Raw genomic sequence first — 25,293 nt, 5'->3', positions numbered from 1 at the left:
TCAGATAATTAAAGAGGGTTTTGGAAGGAAGCCTCTTTTTTTTCTTTTTCTTTTTTGGCTACACAAGGGCATCCTTGATTACTGGTGGCTAACTGGCTTTAGAAAGAAGTTGATAAATGGGAGATAGGGCATCTCTATTATGGCTGATCAGGAGGAAAGATGTGAGTTCAGGAGGCATGTATGGTTGGCAAATCTCAAGGCACCAGCTAAAATCTCAAGAAATTGCTTATTGTTTGTCTGGAGACTTCTCCAGATTTCCAGATACAATGACAAAAAAATCCAGGAGAAGGGAGAAAATGTAATTCTTGTGTATGCATGGCTTTTAAATTCTGGGCACTCATCTCCACCAATTCTTACCTGTGTTACACTTTTGCATCATTAGCACATTAAGATGTGGGGAGCAAAGGGAAAGAACTGGGTAGAAGTGAGAGCATGCATTTGGGCCCAGTGTACCATTTGGGGGAAAGAAAGGGAGTGGAGTGCTAATACTGTACTTGATTGGCCTTTATGTTGTACAAGGCCTGGCAGCACCAGCAAGGGAAAAAAGCAGTGAGAAGCTGGTGAAACTTCTACAAGCCTAGAAAAATATCTCTAGGTAGGTAAGCCTGTGCAGGACATGAACCTTTGTTAAAATGTTGACAGCTGTTAGTCTATTTTGCTCCTGCCTGGCTGCCAATCTTTCACGCAAGCTTTTGGCTGCCATATTGCCTGGCTAGCCCTGTTATGTCTGGATTCTGGTCCCATTTACTTGCATGGCCCTTGAGCCCATTTCTACAGCCAGTTGGACAGAAGCACTTTTGACACTCTTAACCCTTGCTTCGTCATCTCTTTCACAGCACAGGAACTGAGCCCTGTGCCTTCGCAAGATCTTGGTCCTCTGTTTTCAAGATTTGGCCCTGAATATCAAGGAATGGAATGCTGCTGAACTGCCAACCCCATTTACAAACAGGACAATAAGCTGAATTTCCATCAAGACTGAGCAAGAAAGCAATTCAGAAGAGCAGTTATAAACATCACCACCTGGGACTTCAATTGTTCCATTCAGATCATTTGACTCTGCTGACCAAAGAGTTGTATTTATCACTAATGCCCATCTTCAGACTATTGTAAAGCTGCAAAAACCAAATTGGCAGTTCCCTCTGTCTTACGGTTCCCAGAGATTGGGCGGGTCCTTGTGATGTCACCGGGTCTGATCCATCAACAACCATTGCAAAATGGTGTGTGTGTGAAAGAGAGAGTCAATGTAGAGTTTCAATGGCCGGTATCCTCTTGCAGAGCTCTGCCAATGCAACTGGAGAGATGTCACCAGCAGCAGATTACTGCTAATTAAAGAATTTGGTTTATTTTTTTAAATTTCAGGGTGAATGTGACTTTGTATCTCTACATAAAAGCTAGGTGGACCCCTAAATTAAAAAAGAAAATCCTTTAATTAGCAGCAATCTGTTTCCAGTGACCTTATTCCTGTTGCTGTGGGAGAGTGCCAAGAAGATACTAGGCAATGATGCCTTTAAAGGCTAACATGTGAGCATGCCAAAGAAAGAAAGACACCATCGCTAATGAGCATATATAAACAGCAGTCTTCAGGTCATGATAAAAGTAAAGGCAAAGGTTCCCCTTGACAATTTTTGTCCAGTCGTGTCCGACTCTAGGGGGCGGTGCTCATCCCCGTTTCCAAGCCATAGAGCCAGCGTTTTGTCCGAAGACAATCTTCCGTGGTCACATGGCCAGTGGGACGTAGACACAGAACGCTGTTACCTTCCCACCAAGGTGGTCCCTATCTATCTACTTGCATTTGCATGCTTTTGAACCGCTAGGTTGGCGGGAGCTGGGACAAGCGACGGGCGCTCACTCCGTCACATGGATTCGATCTTACGACTGCTTGGTCTTCTTGACCCTGCAGCACAGGCTTCTGCGGTTTAGCCTGCAGCGCCACCACATCCCACTCAGGTCATGATAGTGAACCCCAAAATCTAGGACTGCCAGGTTGGAAGCACTCCATCCTATGAGATTTCAAATCCAAACTCTTAGACCCTGAGAGTTTAAACCTGAATCTTAAGGCCAAGCCTTACTCACTCTGTAAGCTGCCCTAAAGAATAAAACACCTGGGTTTTGCTTCCAGAGACCTTAGCTCAAATCCCATTGCTTCAGAGCTTGGAAAACATTTTTTTTAAATTTAACTCTGAGAATGCCCCAGGCAATATAGTCACAACTAGAGCATTCTGGGCGGTTTTAGTCCAAAATGTTGTAGTCTTGGCCTGGTATTATACACTTCTCTTACCCTCCCCCAGGAGGGAGTGCCATTCCTGTCTCAGAGTGTTTGGGAAAGGTGGTGGGGGTAGAAGAGGAATCTTCATTTACCAGCAGACGATAACTGCTGCCACGCAGCTCCAAGTGATGCAGCAAACTCGTTGTGTCTTGGTTTCCTCATCATCTTCATGGCTACAACAGCAGAAGCGTATCAGGTAGACACAGATGAGAACTAGACTGATGGCAAAGCAGAGGCCTGAGATGCTAGCCAGAAACAGCAACGCCTGGAGGATAAGCAGAATTTTAAAAAGAAGTTTAAGAATGGGAACAGCTCATCTTTATATCTTTGATAGTTATTATTGAGAAAACTATATATATATACAGTCCTCATTAAATGCGAATGGCAACACTCCCTTTCTCAAGTTTCTAGTCCTTATGAACATGAACTTGAGTTTAGATGTATGAAGAAGGGTCTAGTGGTGGGGAGGGTTTCCCCTTAAACAATGGACGTTGAACTCTCTGGTGTGCAGGATGTATAAAATGCAATGAGAGTTATGCCTTCCAAATAGTAGTAGTAGTCATACTGAACTGCCATTGTTATGCAGGCATTGTCCACGTTGTTACAATAGCGATCCCTTCCTTGTGGCTTTCCTTGGAAATAAGCATGTGTAGCATTAAATCCTGTGAAATGTACTTCCATTCTTCCACAAATCTCTTGGGCTGATTTTCCTCTCTTTTCTTAGAGAAAAATATTATGAGGATAATGTGTATATTCAGTATTTCTAACTGTCTATACAAACAGAGGGAAACATGCCATTCAGTGCTTATAATATTGCTGTACAGATTTTATTGTTTGCCTAAAGCTGGTTGTATTTTTACACTTACTTTTTTTTGTTAGTTGCTGGGTTGTTTTTTTTTTTCAAAATGAAAGGGTAGCTATGGATATCAAAAATGTATAAAGAGAGGTCTGCCTGAACGAGAGTCTCTAGCCTTTCAAAAAACATGAAAGACCTTCCACTTCAGGAAGACATTTGGTGAATTTTTATGAGCCTGCAGCCTGCTAGAGATGTGTGATGATTTGGGAAAGGGATTTGAATCCTAGTGTATTGTGTTCTTATGCGAAAGTTGTTTCCCTCACCCCCAAAGAATTCAAAAGCCACTTGCGGCAATTTGATGAAGTAGGATATAAATTAAACACTATTAATACTGCTGCTATTGCTACTACTGCCAGTTCCATTAACATTGTTACTAGTCCCAATCTCTCTCTAATAATCATGCCTTTATTTCTCTCTCCTTCTCCCCAATCCCACAGCAAAGTTTTACTTCTAAGCATCCCTTGAGCAGGGACTTGTCCTCTTATATATTGCTCCTTTTTTGAATCACAGTGCTCAGAATCCACCAGTCATCATAGCCAGTAATTCTTCCAGATTCTTACATACTCAGTGGCAGACAATGATGACGATGACAGTGATGATGATAAAACAAAGAATGACAGACAGGGCTGCATCTCACATGCATTTACCAGAGAATAAGTCCCATTAAACACAATGCAGCTTACTTCTGATTAAACATGCATAGGAACAGGCCTTTATGTGAGACAAGCACGCTGAATGCCTTTTACTTATTCATACATTAATTAGAGCTCAGAATCTGGAGATGTAGCAGCATTAAAGGTTTTTGGAAGTTTCTCTATTATTGGAACAGAATATAAGCAGGCCTGTCTTTAAGAGGTGTGGAGCTTGCAGTAGAATGCCATCACCCAAACACTGAAGAATGATATTCTGTCTTTATCTTTAAAAAGAAAATATTAAATTTTAAATAATCCAAGGGGAATCTTTAGAGCATAAGGGTAACTTGCAAAAACTTTTGGGATGAGGGAGGGCAAGCAGCTATGTTAGTCTGAAGCAGCAAAAATAAAGAGGGTTTAAAGATGAACAAGTCTGTACTGGGCATAAACGTTCATAGATTGTAGCCTATTTCATCCTTGGCTCGGATAAAATGGGCTACAGGTAACAAAATCTTACACCAAAAAGGAATATAAAAACAAAAGCATCCAACCCTCTCTACCTTGGTAGTATACAAGGTCCCACAAGACCCCTTGTTTATTTTGATATTTCCCATACGTATGAAGCCCAGTAATAATATGTGGATTCAGCAGGAAAGATGCCCTCCCCAAAATTTTGAGAGAGCTGCCTTTCACTTTGTTTATGGGCTGCCAATGAGTCAATCACCTCCCTTCCTTGGGCTTCTAAGGAGGTGTATCAGGGCCCCAGTTGATCAAGTGAATGTTGATTTTTTCCCCACAGCATTTCCTACACCCTCCCAATACTGTACCTCTACAAATTCCTACACAGTTTTCCTGGATGATACTAAAAATCTCAGGGATTACAACAGGTGACAACCCATCTGGAGCAATCGTACTGCCAGAGGCATCACAACAAGCGACGTGGATCGGCTGGAAGTGTTTATCATGCTCCTGTCTCCTCCCTCCCCGTCCCGCGAACCTACAAACAGATTACAGGCAATCTGACAATTTGCTTCAGGCTTAGACACCACAATCTGTGCCCGTGGCAGCTGGCAGGGCCTGGGGAAATGGTTAGAGGGGAGGGGAGAGGGGAGGGGTCAGTTTGTTACAGTGGCTGGCCTTCCAAGGTCTGACGGCGTCATCAGTCACGAGAATGAGAGTACATTCAAGTCTCTCTTCCAGCCACACACGGTCGTCCATTTCTGCCCAAAGCCGAAGCTTACAGGCAGACATAACCAGCCAACCATATTGCTCTATTCAGCACAAGCAATCCTTCTACTAAATGGTACCGTTCCCCTAGCCTCCCCTCGCCCAGATTCATCAGTCCACCATGTATTCCTGGAAACGTTCTCCTCAGTTTCAGGTTACACCAAAGTAGCAAAAAAAAAGAAGACAAATTAGGACACAGCTCAGCATAAAATGTGTGCATTCTAATTTCTATATGCAGGTGTAACTTTAGAAGTAATAGTAGGCATCCTTCAGTCTTGAGAGACTATGGTAACGTGCTCTGTATGGAGGTCTTGGAACAGCATCTAGTGTGGCTGAGAAGGCCAATTCGAGAATGACAATCCCTTCCACACTGAAGGCAACTACATTCTGTACCCCATCCAGCTCCCTGATTTTGCTGGTTTCGGGACTGCCTCTTGGCCTCGGCCTGCTGTACAAGTGTCTCTTCAAATTGGGAGAGGGCTTGATGCACCACCTGCCTCCAGGCTGAATGCTCAGACATCAAAGTTTCCCATCTGTTGAGGTCCATTCCAAAGCCTTCAGATCCCGCTTGCAGATATCTTTGTATCGCAGCTGTGGTCTCCCTCTGGGGCGATGTCCCTGCACTAATTCTCCATACAGGAGATCTTTTGGAATCCAACCATCAACCATTCTCACGACATGCCCAAGCCAACATAGATGAAGCTGTTTCAGTAATGTATACATGCTAAAAATTCCAGCTCGTTCTAGGACTACTCTATTGTCCTGCCAGGTGATGCCAAAAATGCGTTGGAGACAACACATATGGAACGTGTTCAGCTTCCTCTCCTGCCGTGCACAAAGGGTCCAGGACTCACTGCAGTACAGTACAGTACTTTATAAGTAATAACTATGATTTCAGTTGGGATGGGTGAATTGTGGACCTTCAGATATTTTGGGACTACAGTTCTCAGCATTTCTCCTCACTGTCCAGGCCAGCTAGGAGTGAGTTGAGTTGCAATCTAATAATATCTGGCTTCATTTCGGCTTTTCCCTTTTTAAATCAGAACACAATGCCTCTCACTATATTGGAGAAGCCAAGTAATCTATATGCCAGTTTAGGTTGTTGTGGACTGTTGACAGCAGCTTCTAGTCTCCTTCTTTTGTTCCTTAAGATTCTTTAAAGTTTAACCAAGACTTAACCAGTTCAGGCTGTTGAAGATATTTTCATACAGGTGCACCCTCTGTGAAGTAGACCATAGGGCTATCCTACCTCATGTCCTTTCAGCCAAGGTCTAAGGGCCAAAATAGATATGGTGGTACTAAAAAAAGATAATTTCTAATAATAATTATGTGCTCTCAAGTCAGTTCTGACTTATGTTTACCCTTTCCAGGGTCTTCAGAATACTCAGAAATACCTTTCCCTTCTTCCGGGGCCACCCTGGGACTGTGCAACTTGGCCAAGGCTGCAGAAACTGAGTATTTCCTAGGTAGCCAGTTCGAGGTTCACTCAGCCTTCCATCCTTCCAAGATCAGTAAATTCAGCTGGTTTGGGGGGGGGGATGTGTAGCTTGCATAATTAAATTGTAAACTACCCAGAGAGTGCTTTAAGCACTATGGGGAAGTATCTAAGCTGCATGCATTGCTTTACTTCTCCCAGGATGCAAAGAGGGAAACTGAACTCTTGACCTCTGGGTCTGCAGCCAGATGCCTAATTCACTAAGTACTAACCATAGAATGTTTCAAAAGAAATATTAACAGTACGTACCACCAAACAGAAAAGAAGTTTGAAGAGAAGTTTGATGCTTCCCTCTCTGGTCCATAATTCCAATAATAATGTCTCCATCCTTGTGCATGTTATTATCTCTTCATGGCAAGGGTGCAGAGTGAGGATAAAGGTTTTCATAAGTAGAAGAGAAAAACGTAAACCCTTGCCCTGGGAAGTCGTCTCAATCAAAATTAGGTGCATCTCATGCCCGCTAATGTGCTTATTTAAACTGCTGTGGTTCCAAAAAGCGCTTGTAGTGCCATCTGTATTCTAGCCATGCTATCCCTCATTTTATGGCCAAACTCACTCTTCATATGTGTCTGCTATGGAGAAGGAGCAAATGAACTCCTATTTTGGATCAGACCAAAGTCTTATCAACATCCTGTTTCGCACAGTAGCCAGCCTGATGTCTCTGAGATATCCCAAACAGGACATGGAACCTCCTTTCATTCCCATACCCCAAGCAACTGGTATTCAGCAAAAGACAACCTCTGATTATGGATGGAGTTAGCATGAATAGCTTATTAGCCAGTCCTATGCTCCATAAATGTCTCTATAAAAATCTGCTGCTCAATTAATTTTAATTCTTCTTCTTCTTTATTTTTATTTTCCTTTTGGAAGCCCTTCTCTGGTCCTCTCGTTTTTGGTGGTCAGGTTAATGGCTTTTGTGGAAAGGGGCTTCTCTGTGGTAGTTCTGAAGTTGTGAAGCAGTCAATTTCGAATAATAATCTTAGAACTGCAGAGCTGGAAAGGAGTCCAGCCCCTGCTAAGAAAGCACAGTGGAGAATTGAACTCCCAGCCAGAAACCTAAACCACTGAGCTGTACAGCAGCTATCTAGCAGTTTGTCTGAGGTTTGCCCGTGTATTCATTTAGTATTTTTATTTAGATTCCAGGTTGAGTGGATCATTTGCCTCCAGACTTTCGAAGGCATTTGACAACATTTTCCAGCATTTCCCTGTGCCCCCGCCCTGCAAACAATCGACAGCTGTTTTATTTTTAATTACTGACACCATATTCTGATCTTGAGTTTCCCATACGCTTCTGGATAACCACAGGATATGGGACTAGCTAGGCTCCTTATTTTATCCAGCACGGTTCTTGTGTTTCTAGGGCTCATTTTTTAAAAAAATCTTTCATTTTACATTATGTTTATTATTTTACTAGACTGCACAAGAAGCAAGATGCTGTAGAGGAAGAAGCTAAACAGGTGGGGTATAGAAAAGTGAAATAAGGAAGAGCCAAGTATGAGAATGTATGGAATGATTTCCTCTCAACACTGGATACCTCTATATACCCAGTGCTCTCTCATCTGGGATTAGAAAGGAGGGCTTTTAGACAAAAGTATGAAGCAGCATCCAGGCAGGCTTGAGCTGCATCCACCGAGAAGCTTGGAGGAGCTGGCAGAAAGAGATAAGAAGGATCGAAAGAGATAGATGGAGAGATAAAGAGAATCTCTGTGTTTCAGTTCTTTCCGTGTCTTTCCTTCCCTCCCCAAACACAGAGAGCAAATTGGATCAAGCTGCAGCTGTGAGGCTCAGCCTGACCTACATATCTGCAGTGAGTGCACTCGCCTCATTGCTGGCGCTGTGAAGGAATCTGCTGCCACAAACTCCCGCCCCCTCACCCGCAGGGTGGGATGCACAGTTCGGTCCTGGAGTTACCCACAACTTCCCATCGGGCAGCCAGACTGGACTGGATGCTCCAGACTTCAGCAGGTTCCCATGGCCGTTTTGTTTCAACCTTTCCTCGGTCTTTGCCAATTTACCACACAGCCTTTACTGTAATTCCCTTTGCTCCCCAATGTCTGTGTTGCCTCAAGTGCTTTAGGACATCTGTATTAGAAGTAATTAGTTTCACATAATGGGCCTCTAAATGATTTTTGAAGGACTGAGTATGATGAACTAGAGCTTGACTCTCCAAGAGAGAAGTGGCCTCAAGACCTCATTCTCCTGTACATATTTGGTTAATCTAATAACAGTGGCTCCCTCAGTATTTCACTATTTGTCAAAAGAAATTCACAATGACATACATGGATGAGTGCTCTGTTTATCCTTACAACAACCCAGTGAGTTAGTTTAGCCTGAACTCAAGACCACTGAGTGTCACAACCTTGGGTAAATTCAGTTAGACCCATTTTACAGAACTATGGGATTGACACAGAGTCCTTGCCCACTTTTGCCTCTAACAGAGTCAAACATCAGGTTTAAAAAATCTGTCTTCACTCTAAGTGGATGGATTTGTGTGCCATCTCACTAATGTCCTATTTTTGTTGGTTCTCCCTGTACAAAACATTGTTTGGTTTGGGGAATTATTTTGTTAATCTAACTTCATCACCTTTAAGAAAAGTATTTGAAGCTGTTTGCAATGTATGCCATCAGCCATTTTGGAAGGGAGATATGATAATGGCCCATTTCATCAAAGACTCTGTATCTGTGGATCAAGAGAGGTTGAAGATGCTTTCCATTGTATATTAAGATGCCTTTTATATGAGCACCCCAGAAGCCAACTTTTTGCTTGCATTTTCAGATTCTTGTGTGATAAACCCTCTTTGGCTCAACTGTGTACGCTGCTTGTGGGTAGGAATGTGACTACTGTACTACCTATCAAGTAACAAAATTTGCTTTGGCAGCAAAGAAAATATGTGCTAAGCATCAAAAGTCTTAAGAAAGAATGGAAGGTATGTCATCTTGTATTTATGTCTAGATATATGGTGTCAGTGCAGTTTTGTGTTGCTATTGTGGTGACCAACGGTTTTAAACAGTAAAGCTTGTTCTGAGTGTCACAACCCACAAGCAGATTCAAACACCTATTATTCCACTTCAAGGCCACTACATCTTAAATTCCAACAAGGAATGTGTAGACTTTCACTTTTCCTTTTCCAAGATTGGCCTGAGCCCTGCTGAAATACTGTACATATCTATGGATATGAAGGTATGGACTGAAACCAGCCATCCCATTAATTACAACGAAGCAGCTGCCTCTGGCAGAAGATACTTTGGGGGAGGGGGCAGTGATGGCAATCCCTTGGCTTGCCCCTATCAGCTTCCTGGTTATTGTTTTCTGTTGGAAGATGTTCAACTGGTCTGCTGCCTTCAGGTGCTCTGAAGGATGCTATTACAATGCCAGTATTCAATTACTAGTCTAGTCAGCTTCTATATGTGGAATAGGGGTGGGACCATCATCCTGGCCCTGGGGAGATCTAACATACCTTATGCACATTTAGCCACAACTCTTTATTTGAGAACCCTGCTTTTTTCGGAAGGGTTTCCAGTTGCAGAGAAAGAGCCTACGACTTGTAAGGACATAAATGTCATTTAGATCTTTGGGTGAATGTCTGAGTAGGGCCCACTAGAGTAATCTCATCCCCTTTCTGTTACCTGCATCTTCATATTCATGGTCATACATTGCAAGAGCTGAACTTTCCCTTGGTGAAGATCTGAAATAATTCACTTGGAAACTCTAACAACTAAAAAGACCTCTGATTACCAAGATTGTTGTTGACATGACCACCCAGATTATTTGGATTAGTCTCCATAATCATGAGGACCAAAAAACAAAGAAATGAATTCTACAAGCACCAAAAGCTATGATGATGTAATACACACAACCATTCTGTTTACATGGGCCTACAGCAGTTTTCCTCAAGGCAGTGGGACCTAATGGGAGCTGTAGTCCAGCACATTTGAGGGCACATGATTTTGGAAGGCTCACCTTGAAGTACCTTATCACAACCCTAAAACATCCTTCATCTCATTTACAGTAGTTTGTTCTCCAATTCATCCTTCCTCAACTCCACACCATGCTTATGGAAAAATTAGGAAACAGGTTTATATTAAATCAGGGATTTACTTTTGAGCCTTTTTGTTCAGTGCTATCTACACTTGACTTCAAGGTCTCATCCAAGAGTCTCTTATAATCCTACCTAGAATGTACAAAGATTGAACTCAGTTTGTAAGTGAGCTACAACCCTCTCCTTTTCCTTAGATTTGTACTGCAATGTGGGTGTCATTGTGGGGAAGGGGAGAGCCAGGTGTTCTTGCCTTACCAGAATCCTACATTTATTTATGATTTAATGCACAAAAGTGGACACATGGTGTTGTAATGTGGTGAGCTAGGCATACAAATTATGCTATCATGCCACTATTCAGCTTTGTCATCCCCCCACAAAACCCCTCTTGTGGATGTCCTTGTTTTGCATCACAGCAAATGTTAGCAGAGAGTGAGGGAGTGATTAGATCAGTGTTTGTCCTGCTGTTTGTGCCATATTCCTTGCTGTCCCTCTCTATGTTTATTCCATTGATTATACACAACATTAACACTAATCATGAGCAGATCCAGTCTTTTGGTATGAGTACATGGTATATTTCATGTGGCCGGCAGAGCTTGTGAGTTTTTTGTTTTGTTTTTGGTAGCATATCTGTTTGCAATTTTTCCCCTTGCTTTTGACTTGTATGATCACACCAGTATTAGTCATTTGGGGCCATTGCTGGGCAACAGGTGTGGTGGAGGAGCAACACTGCAGAGCCAGGTCCCCATCACCTGGCTTTACCTTAAAAGGACTGCATCCCAGATCAGGACTCATACTTCCCACCTGCTTTTCCAGATCTGGACTTTTGAGGACCCCAGTGAAGTCAACTGGGGCACCAGTTGGATGGACTGCACACAGGGGGTTAGCGCTGGAAACGCAATCATCTGGTGACGTGGGGGGAGGGGCAGTTGTGGGTGACTATGTGCCTTTAATAAATGCAGCTGTGAGTGACAAGACCAAGCTGGAACCCAAGGAATGATTACCTGGGGACTCCTTGGCTGCTGACCCCCCAGTAGGAGGCTGTTGGGACTCAAGCCGCATTGTTGTGGCAGGTGGAATTGCAGTTGTACTCTCCCATACCTGAGAATTTCATGCAAGTTGCATTATTAGGAAGGCCAAAGCAGCCACCTCAGATAGCAGGTGTCACAAGGTAGCCTCAAGGTGTAGAAAAGAACAGTGTGTCATAGTGGCCTACTCTGTGCCAACATCCTGACTACTCTTTCAGCTATGGTGGATGCTATCCTACGATCACCACTGAGGCAAAATTAAATTCCCAGTCCAGTTTTATTTTATACATGGGATGAGCCTGAGTGCCATCTTGGTTTTTTTTTTTTTTTAATCAGGACAGCAAAATATCTTGGTCTGCCCATATAGCTACTCGTTTTGAATCCTGTGATGAGGCCTGTTTGGTGCCAGATAGTGTAACTGTGGTCCATAGTTGTGAATGCAGAAAGGAGAAATGATAAAAGCAAGAGAAAATAAGAGAGATGGAGAGGGAGATCAAGTAATGGGAGGTTTATATATGAATCTGCAAAACCATTAATAAAGAGCAAAAGACAAAAACAAGATGGGTGGGAAATGCTAAAACAGAATGGCAGAAGAATGAAGGAAATTGTGTCTCTTTTCACTCTCCCTTCTCCAGCTTTGGCTGAAAACACGGATCCCCTGATACTCATTAATCCAGCTAATTTGATCTGATTGTTTTAAAAAAGCACTTTCAATATTTGACTCTCCTAATCCCAAAGCCAAATCTCTCAGCTGTATATCTGTGTGAACCAGCCTCATTCCATTGTCGTCAATAGGGGTCAATCCGCACATGGTGAACCCCACTCCAAAATGCACTAGCACATTAATATGACATGGAGCACACCAAAGTGTATGTGCATTCTAAATAGTTACAGTTGATTCATGGAGTGGAGATTGCTTATCTAGAGTTGCACCCTTACTTTTTATTAGTCCTGATTTGTTATTTAGAGACAAAAAGTCACATAGTGAGTACCCCTGCTGCTAGCAAAGAACTCATGAGTCCCAATTTTTCCATATTATGAGCAGAAAGGCTTCTCATGAGAAACGTATACCTGAACCTTTTGCATACTTGTCCAGAGTCTATACAACACTCATCACATGGTCATTTGAGAATTGAACTCTACCAAGTACATCTACCAACAGCAAAAATATATAGGCTCCATGCAAGAGGAAATCAAATACATGCTTGCCCGAGTGGGACCAGTAAGAAATCGTTGCACAGTGGAGTGCTTATTTTCTGGATTCTAGCTTCTGTTCACACTATTCACACAATCATACACACAGACACATAATCAGTCACCAGAATACAGTTTTTATTGGTTTCCCCCTCCCTTTGAGCTTCCCTTCCCTTAGTCCTTTTTTCCAAATGTCTGTTCTACTTCTGCAGACTTCATGACTCTTCCAAGAATCCAGATATTACTTTGTGTCTATAAATGATGTCACATGGTTGTGTAACAATGGATAGCTAGAGAACTGTGATCGCTGTTACTATATTATCAGAGACGGGAATTTGGGATGCTCTAGATATTGTTGGACTGCCTCCCATCAGGCCCAGCATGCAAAGTCAATGGTCAGGAATAATGGGAATTATTTTAGAGGGCCACGATTTTCTGACTGTGAGAAAGATGATAGTGGTGGTGATGATAATACATTTATTTATGTAGATGTATATTTACACAGCCCAACACACTGTTACTACAAGTAAATCCCACTGATTTTTAAGCCTCAAATATGGAGGCAGTGTTGTACTTCTCAAATTACAAGATAGCTTACTTTCAGCGTTGCGTGGTCAACTTTGTTTTCTAGACTCCTTACAGTGGGTTTTGACTTACAAAGCAAGAATACATACTCCATATTGCTTGCCAGTCAATTAATTGTGCTAAAGTGATCCCATATATGAACTTTTCCTGAAGAACAAGATTACACAGATTGGTCAAACAAAGGTCTACTACACTATAAAACATTGTGTGTAAAAATCCCAGCAATGAGAGTCCACCAGGGGACCGCAATCTGTTTTCTGTCAACCCATTCAACAAACCATCTTTTCAACAAACTGTCATAATCAGCCACAGGTAACTAATGGCTCAAGCATGACGTTGCCTCTCTGAACTTTTGGGCTGAAGTTTCCTATAGTTTAGTTCAGTTGTTCTTAGCCTTGGGTTACTCAGGTGTTTTTGAACTGCAACTCCCAGAAGTCTTCACCCCTAGCTGTGCTGGCTGGGGTTTCTGGGAGTTGCAGTTCAAAAACACCTGAGTAACCCAAGGTTAAGAACCACTGGTTTAGTTGACAACGTGCCCTGTAATTAGCATAACAAAAGTTGTACCTGCAACAAAATGTAGCAGTGTGGAGTGTTCCATTCCCTTTCTCCCAATTCACCTCTGTAAAGTTAGCATTCCATGGCCATTGAGCATGCTCAGTCCTCACAGTGTCTGTGTGCATGCTTATGCAAAACCTAGGGTTCTTCGAACACTGCCAACACTGCTCACTTGTGTGCTATGTATTTTGCGGGTATGTATATGTCACAGATACCCTCAAACCTATCATTCCAAAGAGGAATGATAGTTGTCTTGTAACACACTTGGATGTTGGGGAAGGGTGCTCTAAACCAAGATTAATAGTAGGGCTCTCGTCCTCCCTATGAACCATGCTTTCATCTTTTACCTATCTATTGAGCATTTTCTTAAAAAATTCTTCTGCTGATAGCCAAAATGCACACATAGAAACACAACAAAAATAAAACAGTACGGAATTTACTTTTGCCTTCAAGCAATCCTCCAAGCCAAGAATAAGCCACGCGAACCTGCAAAAATAACCCATGAACTAATGAACTGATACGGAGAAGAATAGGCAAAGAAAGAAGAAATCAAAATACAAGTCTAGTGGGGATTGGTGAGACAGCTCACACTTTTTTTTAAAAAAGGTCCATTAGTGCATGATTATGCAATCTAAAGTGCATCCTCTCACATTTAGATCCCACAAATATGTCCAGGTTTTTGTGTTTGGTGTGTGTGTGTGTGTATGTTTGTGTGTTTTGGCTATAAACAGAAGAATAAAAGAAATGATCAACGGACAGATGAGAGATGAAAGCATGGTTTCCTAGGGAGAACGAGAGCCTTGGTTTAGAGCACCCTTCCCCAACCTTCTAGTGTATTACAGCAGTGGTCCCCAACCTTGGGCCTCCAGATATTCTTGGACTTCAACTCCCAGAAATCCTGGCCAGCAGAGGTGGTGGTGAAGGCTTCTGGGAGTTATAGTCCATCTGGAGGCCCAAGGTTGAGGACCACTGTATTACAGGACAACTACCATCATTCCTGGGTCTGAGTCAAAGTTTGAGGGTATCTGAGGCATACAGTATTTATGGCTGCCTCCTATATCTATGCCCCCCCCCAGGCCTGGTGCATTGGTCAAGCAGCAGTGGCAGTGGCAGCATCAGATCTGTTAGTTCTGGAGAGCCACCACTTAAATCTCCCAGAAAGCCTTGCAATATCTCTGATACAGATTTTCTTTGGGGCATTGTGGGATACCCTTTAAATTTCCCACAATGCTCTGGGGCAATACTTCAGTGGCTGTGAAGAAATACATGGGCTACATTCTATAACACAGCAAGGCATTTCCAAGTCACCCCAGTGCCCACTTAGGTGCTGCTGAGGTGTGGGTGGGTGAGGGGTGAGACAAGGCAGCCATCAGCAGTGGGCCCAGCTGGTGCCAACAGCACTTGCCTAAGGATAGTGAGTGGTGACGTGGGCCTTCCCAGTGCCTTTTTTGGGAGACAGATGTGAAGCAGACCCCCACACCCTGGGGGTGCCAACAGGAGTTAGAAATTAAGGCAGCAAGAACAACTCTCAGATGAACAGTCAAACAGAAAGGAGAAGTTTAAAGCTGCAAAGAAGGATTAGAATAAAGAGCTGTTTGAAGGATAAATTATTTACTCTGTGCTGAGTTCTCGCGTTCGCATTTTTAAAATGACGTTTAGAGAAAAAAGTGTTTTTTAAAAATCTGTAAAAAAAAGAGGACTTGTGGCATGGAATAAAAAGAATCTGTATGAAGAACTGTCTGTCTTGTATTTCTAAAAGAAGGTTACAGGGAGGGGAGGATATAGCTGTTGCCATCTTACATTTTATGTGACCAGAAAACCCAAATTACTTTTGATTGAATTAAGTGAGATAGATTTGCATGTGCTTACTCAACCAGCATACTTCATGTTGGCTTCAAAGGCTAAGGGTTTAGAAGAGCTTTTTCAGCATGTGGAATGCCTTTTCAGAAAATAAGGGAGTGGAAAGAAAGGAGAGATGGGGTGATGGGACTCGAATTCTGTGAGGAAATTCAATTTCCTGTGTGTTTATGTGGAGGGGGGGAATTCCTTTCATTGGAATAGAGTTCAAATTTGAAGGAATAGAGGCGAGGGGTTTTCCTTGATGTCCTAATTTATTTTAAATGGAGCTTTTTATTTTAACATAGGGACAGAAACCTCAAATATGAATCTTCCTGATCCATATGTGGTACAGCCCCAAATACTGCCATTTTAGGTAGCAGTCCTATGCTCACCTGCTTTCAAGGAAAACAGGCCTGGTTTACACACAGGTAGCAGAATGAGGCTGAAAAGATCTGAAGTGGGAGATGAAACCACTTCAAGCCAAATGTGAAGTGGATGGCACATTTTCCACAGATGGAAAACCACCACAACCATTTTTACTTCCACAGATACTGTTTTTGTAAGGGTGAGCAAAACCTTCTATCCCTCCCTGAAGCTTGGAACTGTACAATCATCTCTAGCTTGCTAAAGATTCTTGCTACTTTATTCTTCAATAGCTATTCATATATTAGGATATCTTCCCTCATGACATAAGGAAGGAGTCTGAAGAGGAGGGATTCTTTGTGCGTAGGCTTCACATAACAAACAACAATCAAGATTTTCAAGGGTTCCTCCTTGTGTGGAGAATCTCCACATTAGCAAAAAGTTCTCCTCTTCAAGGCCTTCTCTTATTGTATGAAGAAAGTGATAGCAGATAGGGGCAGAGTGAGATACTCTCTTCTAAAGCCCGGTTTTGTCATTAGCAAATCATGTATACTTATCAGGGGGAGAGAAGAGTGCTCACCTGCCTCCCCTCTGTTTCCATGCTGATGGACAGCGACAAGTTTGAAGAGGACAGCTTCTGCTACCCAGGTGTTTTCCCCACACAAGTTGGGATACTGAATAGGTTTGAGGCTAGGACAGGCTTCACATTCAACACATTGGACTGAACCATGCAAGGCTGGTCCTATCATTAGACAGAGTGAACACAGTCCCTCAGCTGGCAGATCCTGGGGTGCACCACCAGTAGTCCCTGGCAATTAAAACTTCCTGAGTTCCCCAATGTTTTCCTCTCTTGGTGGGACAGAGTCCCAAAACTAGCCTACTATCCTCAGGTATAATGAAGTAAATGTTCAGGTGCCAGCCCAGTTGGCTTGTGTGCTAGTGCTTGGAAATGGGTGTCATTTTGTCCTTTGCATCAGACAGCCATATGTTTAGGCCAACTTTGGAACTAATTATCTAATTCCTTGCTGTTAATTGACAGCGTAGCTATGCTCATTGAGCTTCTCAGATTCTCTCTCTCTCTCTCTCTCTCTCTCTCTCTCTCTCTCTCTCACACACACACACACACACACACACACACACACACACACACACACACACACACACACACACACACACACACACACACACACACACACACACACACACACATACACACACACTTGTGCCTTCCATGGATATGAGGTTTCTTCCATTCAAAGACCTTCTTGAATTTATATGCCCACTAGATGACACAAAGTTTTGCATTTAATTTAAGAAACAGGTAGAAAAATCTCCTCCATAACTGTCATCACGATTATATGATGGTCCCACTTCTGATTTGCCTTCACGATTCAAGACTGAACCAGAAACTACAAGCGGCTGTTACACTGTAACAATGGGAAATCTCAGTAGAAAATATAATTCGGCAGATACTGCCAAAATTCCTGTGCCTTCTCTGTTAAGGACACACACCCCCCTTCGCCCATTGAACAATGCCTCTGAATCTTTTGCCAAAACAGCAATGGAATTAACTGATCTGGGATTTGGTGATCATATTTCAGACACAACTCAGTTTCAACATGGAATGGGTCACTGAAGAAATAGGATTTTATGGAGCCATGTAGAACAGAAACTTCAGAGGTTGTTGAGTCACTGAATAAAATTCATAATCTTCTCAAGATTGCAGAACCACCTAGCATAGTGGTTAAAGTGTTGCACTGAAGTTTAGGAGGTCAAGTCCCCATTCAGCCATGAAAGTTACTGGGGGGATCTCAGCCAGTGCTTCTTTTCAGTCTAATCTACCTTACAGAGTTGTCATGAAGGGAAGGAAGAGAGCATCAGAGAGAGGAAAGGAGAGGCAGCATGTAAATGTAACTCATAGGATCCATCAGTCAATCCCTGACTTGATAGAACTGAGAAAGAACAAGCGCCCTTCATCCATCAATTGCCCACTTTGTTATTTTAAAGTATTTGTCAAAATGCATCACTGGAGCAATGAAACTGTGCTAGCTGGACCATCAATGTAACTCAGCCCATCTGTTCAAAAACAATCTGAATAGACTGAGCAGAGGAGCTGAATTGCAGCACTCTCTTGTCATTTATGGGTCTTCATTTAATCATTACAGTTCTGCAAGCCAGAAGAGTTGGCACCCCTGGCTGCCTGCCCTACAATTTGTTGGCATTCAGTAGTGTAGCTTTGGAGAATCTACACCACAGGCATCTTATGACTGTGTGAGACACATCCCTGAAATTGTAGAGTGATGTACAGAATCTCAGATGTGATCCATGAGCCCACCATGGAATTCTCTATATTTGCTTTGCATTGTCCAGAATATATATCAGATCAGTGGTTCCCAACCTTGGCTAATCCAGGTGTTCTTTGACTGCAACTCCCAGAAAACCTGACGAACACAGGTAGTGGGAGCTGCAGTCCAAAAACACCTGGGGTAACTCAAGGTTGGGAACCGCTGTATTATATAATTCCAATGACACAATATAACAAATGAGATAGCAGCATCAGTGACCATATTATATACATTCTGATTATAGTTTATGCCTGAATCTCCATTTGGCAAAATTCATAAAATAAACCTTTACACCTTGTGTTTAGAGCACCGGTTCTTAACCTTGGGTTACTCAGGAGTTTTGGACTGCAACTCCCAGAAGCCTTCACCACCAGCTGTCCTGACTGGGGTTTCTGGGAGTTGCAGTTCAAAAGCATCCGAGTAACAAAGGTTAAGAACCACTGGTTTAGAGTACACCTGTTCTTGCCTCAGATATCTTATCGGTCCTTTCAATGGGCTATGTGATTGCAAAGACTCATGATACAATAAATCTGTTGGTTTTAAGTTTATGTGGAGTGGTTTTATTGCTTTACTCTCACATTTTCATTGCTAGCTGGAAGAAATCAGATAGATGGAATCAGCAGGAGCAAGTGAAGGTGGAGTCAGAGTTTACAAAAAAAAATCAGATGTTGAGGGAGGCCACACTTCATAATTTAATTTTTATAACCCACAAAAGGAGGGTGGGAGGACATTAGATCAGTGGCACCAAGAGGCACCAAGATCAGTCCCTGTAATCTCCAATAATAGGTGATGAGAAAAACCTTCTGTTGATAAGACTCTGGAGCATTTCTGCCAATCATAGTGAGTAACACTAGGCTAAATGACCTAAGAAACATTCCTAAATTCAGATTTGTGTTGATATGAAGATGCAGGAGGCTGAACAATAAAATGTTGACTTCACCAATATAGACAACCATGTAGAGAATTTTAGAACAATGAAGGGTCAACTTCTCCTCTTTAACACCCATACCCATGCTTGTCTTGAGAAAGATGTAATGTGTGAACGAGATGAAGGCAGATCAGACTGGCCTTCTTGTCCACCATCTCAGCAGCACTTGCTGATGAAGGCTATTTCTGTGTGCAGCTGGTTCATACATTACTTTGCCCCAGTGTACAGTTCCTATGCCTATTTGTCTGCAAAGGAGCAAGTCCTAAGTGAGTCATCCATTCTGGTCATTGTAAACGGAGAGAGGATGTTGAGCCTGATCAGATATGACAAGGGGTCCGGAAATCTGATGCATCCGAATCCCTTAATAGCTGAGGCTGCCTCCATGAATGTAACCTCCACCGACACCACCTGGCCCCTTCAGACTCCTCCTTGACTCCAGAGCATGACCATTCCCACCCAGTGACCCTACTCTAAACTCCTCAGAACGGAGCCCTTGCACCTGTCTTCTCTTATCCTGGATTATTTTCTTTTTTCATCCCTCTGCTTTGCTTTTCTTTTCCCATCCCTCCCTCCCCTCATCCCTCCAATCTGGTCCTCCATCTTTCCCAAAGCACCCTCTCAGGTTAGTCTTTCTCTGCCTGTGTCCCTTCTCTCCCTCTGCTCCATTCTCCTGTTTTCCCACCTTTCTCCTCCTTTCCCCCCCTTCTAACCACCTTTCACTCCTTTTGCCTCCTTCCTCCCCACTCTTTTCGCTCTCACACACTCTCCCGGATTTAGTCTCACATTACTCACTGCTCCCTCTCTCCCGCCCCTCCATTCTCATTCTGTCTATCATCTCTCTCTCCTCACAGAGCCTTCTCTTTCCCTCCATCCAGCGCTTCTGCTTCCTTGGACCACCTCTATTTCTCCCCACCCTGATTTTCCACTCCACTTTTGCTCCTGCATCCTCTGATTTCCAACACCCCCCCTTCTTGTGTTGGCTTCCTACCCACCTTTAATTTCCCCCCTCTCTCCCAGGGACTCCATAACCCATCTTTCCGCGCAAATCCCTATGCCCTGCTTGTTTGCATTCCATCCGGCATCCACCCATTAAGCCCTTGCCTTCCCTTTCACTCTTCCTCATTCCCTCTTCAGTAACCACTCCACCTCTTTAACCATCCATCCGTATCTCAGTCCTTGCTCCCTCATCTGTTCTCCCCCTTTCTCTAGCATCTGTCCTCTTTGGCTGCCTCTCTCATTTACTTTATCCTCCCCATGGCTCTCCTTAATTTCTTCCAGTACTTGCCATCTCCTTCTCCCGCCTTCCCTACCTCCCCCCCCAATCCACCACGAAAAACTCTGCCTTCCTTCGCGTGGGACTCACCTGCTGGTACCCCCAATCCTCTGGGGCAAACTCGCTCCCCACTGGCTCAAACTGGAAGTTGCTGTGCGGTGCCTGGTGCAGAAGGAAGGTCCACCAGGATGCTCGGTATCCCTGGGGAGACCCCATCACTCCTACCCCAGGAGGGGGGGGCGCCCCAGCACCCCAGCACCGCTCACCGCGCTGGACGCCGGCCACCCATGCTGGCAGAGGGAGGGCTGTCGGGGAATGTATGTAGAGAGGCAGTGAAGAACATCAGGGCTTATCCGCACGGGATATGGGGAGGGGGGAGTGAGTGTGGGAAAATAAGGGGGGGGGGTTAGGTGGGGACGGACTCGAGGATGGCACAGCGTCATCTAGCGACTGCTTCTTATATCACTAACCCTTGCCTAGCCTAGTTGGTTCTATCGAGAGAGAGAAGCTCATAGCACCCTCAAGTGGATTTTTAAAATCTATACAGGAAATAAAGGCGTCACACTGTAAATTATATTTAAAGGAAAGGGGCAGTTTGCTTCTGTAAAACAACTTCTAAAAATCCTCATTTTTAAAAAATCCAGCCTGTTGCATTGTACATATGAATCTACACCTGCAAAACCCAAACCCACAAGCAGGTTATAGCTTTGTTAGGAATACAGTACCTCAAATTCCACAGTACTGTCCCCACTTTCAAGTTCTTCGGACATCTTCACCTGGTTAGGTGGGCCAAAAAAGAAAATGAGAGAAAGAACAAGGGAAGCCTGGGAATTATGCTGTTTTCATGTCTCTGAGTTCAATTCCAAGATAGAAATGTCAGACTCAATGAGTCACCGCAGGATGGGTGCAAGTTCCAGATCGCAATAATCAAACTTCCAACCTCTGGCTCTGCAGCTGGATCCCACATAACAAGGATGGGGAAGATATTCAATAGCTTCCACTTTTGTAACTTTAGTTGGTCTTAATAAGGTTAATGCCTGTGTTGGATTTCATCTTGGTTCCATGCACATATAGACCTACAGGACTATAACTGTTTCTATACCTGCACATCTTTTAACCAATTCTTGATGAATATTTTTGGGCAAATTGTTGCTGTGCTTCTTTCAGGAAACATCACATTTCCCCCCCAATCTTGGATAGACTTTGTTTTTGCAAATACAATTCTTTCCCCAGTTTGGAAATTCAGTCCTCTTCTGAATGCTGTCTAGAAAGGTCCAGCATAAGCATCATAAGTACCTATTGACTATCATCTGTAATTTCATTAGTATGGATAAAACTTTCCATTAGGCTCACACATGCTGAAAACATTCTTTCTTTCTTTCTTTCTTTCTTTCTTTCTTTCTTTCTTTCTTTCTTTCTTTCTTTCTTTCTTTCTTTCTTTCTTTCTTTCTTTCTTTCTTTCTTTCTTTCTTTCAATAGCTCCACAGCTGTACACAGCTTTGACGTGCCTCCAGTATGTGATTTGCCACATTCTGCCCCACAATGCCTCTCTTTCAACAACACTACATCCTGATACAAAAAAAAAAATGCTGGCAGCATTATGGGAATGTCAGGTGGCTGGGAGCTGGAGCAGAGCATATTAAAAATCAAGGAGAAAAAAAATCTGTTGCTGCTTGTCTTCCTTTGAGCCAATTTCCCCCAATCTTGTGACATCCAAATACTGTATATAGGCTGAAATCCAGTAGTAAACTGACTCTAGAGTAGGCCTGTTGAATCAGTGGGGATTTGGTAAGTCCACACCTATGTACTTTCCACTGATTCATTTGTTCTCCTCTAGCTGGCTGATGGATTACAGCCATTAGATTACAAATATCATTATCCCTCACCATTGGCCAAACAAACTATAGAATGGTTGTTGTGGGTTTTTCGGGCTCTTTGGCCGTGTTCTGAAGGTTGTTCTTCCTAATGTTTCACCAGTCTCTGTGGCCGGCATCTTCAGAGGACAACACTCTGTGCTCTGGATTATAGAATCTCTCCTTCCAATTTTATGAATGTTCTTGCATCACTTCTCACATGAAAACTTGATTTTAATTTTGTTTGCTTCTTGTTCCTTATCTTCTTCTCACCCACCCAGAAAGTAATACAAAAACTTTGGTTTGGTGATAGAAAAAACAAACTTCTTCAGTCCCTCTTTTTGGAGGGAAATGAGAGCTAAATCTACCCCTCATGGCTGTGGATCAAAAAGAAACACACTTCACCTCTGCCTCTGCTAATTCTTTTTGTAGTCAGAAGTAAATTCATCTTGGTATCAAGGGGAATCAAGGGGAAGCACTTCATAAAATGTGGTTGTTGTTGTTGTTGTTGTTGTCTTTGGTGGGGGAAAATATCTCTGTTCCTGTAGGCCTCCAGGGCAGTAGCTTTTGTTTTGGGGCCTTGGGGAAAATCCCTTAGAGCCCCCATACCTCCACATAAAAAAATAAATTGGAAATGCTTATGTAGGGTATTTCCGTTTACATTTTTTTTCATAAAATAGCCAAAAGATCTAATGTAGCCCAAGGCAGGGTCTAGGGTTAAAACTTCAGCCTCCAAGACCCTTTAGCTTTCCTAGCCCTGTACTGAAAGTACATAATTGCAGTAGTATTTCTAAAACCAGATGGAAAAATTAAAAAAAACAGCAACAACCAGTGGCATATAGTAAATCTCTGGATATAAAATCTGCAAATGGGAAAGAGAACGGAGGATTGTGGAAGGTGTTTCCCTATATGCTAAAAATGGAGCATAGAATCCAATACACTTAAAACCTTAAGAGGAACAAAATCCTCCAAAGAATCAGTAGTTCTGGAAAATACCAGCTCAGCTCCAATAATTTAATAACAAAGCCATACTCTTCCATGATGCAAAAAAATTGTGACCATCCAATGAAGCTTATCAGGGTGAGGTTCAAGGTAACAAAAGTATTTCCCCATTAACTGTACAGCTGACTGAAGGAATGTACTGCCACAGTATGTTGTGATGACCGGTAGCATAAATGGATTTAAAGGAAATGAGACAGTGTTCTCCATTCAATACAGCCATTGGTCCAATACAGCCATTCAATACATGCCAGCAGTGGTCCAAAATACGAGCTATATGCCAGTATGTATGATCATACCCTGAGCTGCAATTCTGTGTAAACCTTCTTTGTGGCTGAAGCAACCTGAGCCTATTTGTGAGTGAAGTCTCTAAATGGTGCTATCCAGGGTCCTGAACTAGAACTCTTATAAGTATTCAACATCTTGCTAGGGCTCAAACTTCCAGCAGGCTGGGATCACTATGCAAAATCAAAAGCACTGTATACCCGAATGTACAAAAACATTTCAGTGAAGTCCCTCACCAAATGTTCTTAAACTTGGCAATCATGGGTTACACGAATCAAGCCCTCTTGTAAATTTGCAACTCGTTCAGGATTATGATGCAGAAGGCAGTAATAAGAAGAGCATATATTTGTTAATTAATTTTAATACTTTCATACCACTTTTCATTTCAAAAGTCCCTAGGTGGCTTATAACACTGCACTTAAACCCTCAAGGTGCAATAAAACCCAGCAATAAAACAGTGTTAAAACAACAACAAAAAAAACATACACATTTCATTAAAATCACGATAATCCCTAGGGATAACCGACTAGCTTTTTGAACAGGAAGCTGGCTGTGTGAACAAATATGTCTCAGACTAGCATCAGAAACACCCCTCATTTACATGGTCTCAATGGAGTGAGTGGCACAACTTTACATCACACTTTTAGGTAGTCCCCCAACTGGGCACTGAATCAAATCACAAGGGCCTTGAAATGATGGTTGGGAGCCAATCTGGAAAATCTGCTTTGCCTGTAGATTTCCCAGGGGCATCTTTGTGGCCTGTGTTGAATGAGATATTTATTGCACTCTCCCTCAATTAATGCAATCTTACTAAGCACCCACATGTCACCGTCTTCCGTTTCTAACCGTCCCATGTTTTCCCAATGGAAAGGTTTCTTCATTATTTCCAGAACAAGCATCAAGCAAAGTAAAAGTTTGATAGTGCTAGTGTTCAGTGCCTGGAATCAGAGTTTGGAGGTGATAAGGTGGCTTTTCATTGCTCTAGTGGGACATATAGCATAACTGCTGCTGCATAGGGGGATGTGATTTTTCAAAAACAAAAAGGTGTTGAGGCTATTCTTATGAGAATACCTGGGCAAAAAGGCCCAATTTATTTAAACAAGTCACATACACACATGTGGGGAAACAGTGCAGGGTAGCTGAATTGCGAAGAGCAATACCAATACAGATTTCCATTCTAATTGCCTGCCTATATTATCTCCAAGATGTTTGTGTACTGTATATTCAATTGCTTCTACCTATAATGTATAACAGTCCCAAAACCAAACTGTGACATGACAGACATGAACTTGTCATCTGTTGTCTTAATTCTCCATCCATTAAATCAGTGGTTCCCATCCTTGGGTCCCCAGATTTTCTTAAGACTAAAACTCCCAGAAGTCTTCACCACTAGCTGTGCTGGCTAGGATTTCTGGGAGTTGTAGTCCAAGAACATCTGGGGATCCAAGGTTGGGAACTCCTGCATTAAACTAATAAAATAGTCATAAAATATGATTAATACATTTTGGGGAACATTAATTCTAGATACAAGAT

At 42.7% G+C, this 25,293-nt stretch overlaps 1 protein-coding gene across 1 annotated transcript in view; it reads right to left on the bottom strand.

Annotated features, from left to right (window-relative positions):
• Positions 1-20,989, bottom strand: part of TTYH1 (tweety family member 1) — a 59,790-nt gene extending 38,801 nt beyond the window's left edge. The window contains 2 exon segments of the mRNA XM_020792804.3: positions 2,359-2,531; positions 20,714-20,989. Coding sequence (XP_020648463.3) covers positions 2,359-2,531; positions 20,714-20,839 — 299 coding nt within the window. The 5' untranslated portion in view covers positions 20,840-20,989.
• Between the last annotated feature and the right edge of the window lie 4,304 nt (positions 20,990-25,293).

Source organism: Pogona vitticeps, chromosome 6 (genome assembly GCF_051106095.1).
Source record: "Pogona vitticeps strain Pit_001003342236 chromosome 6, PviZW2.1, whole genome shotgun sequence".
NCBI classification, from domain to species: Eukaryota; Metazoa; Chordata; class Lepidosauria; order Squamata; family Agamidae; genus Pogona; species Pogona vitticeps.
The sequence above is the reverse complement of the archived record's forward strand: the minus strand, read 5'-3'. Positions and strand labels throughout refer to the sequence as shown.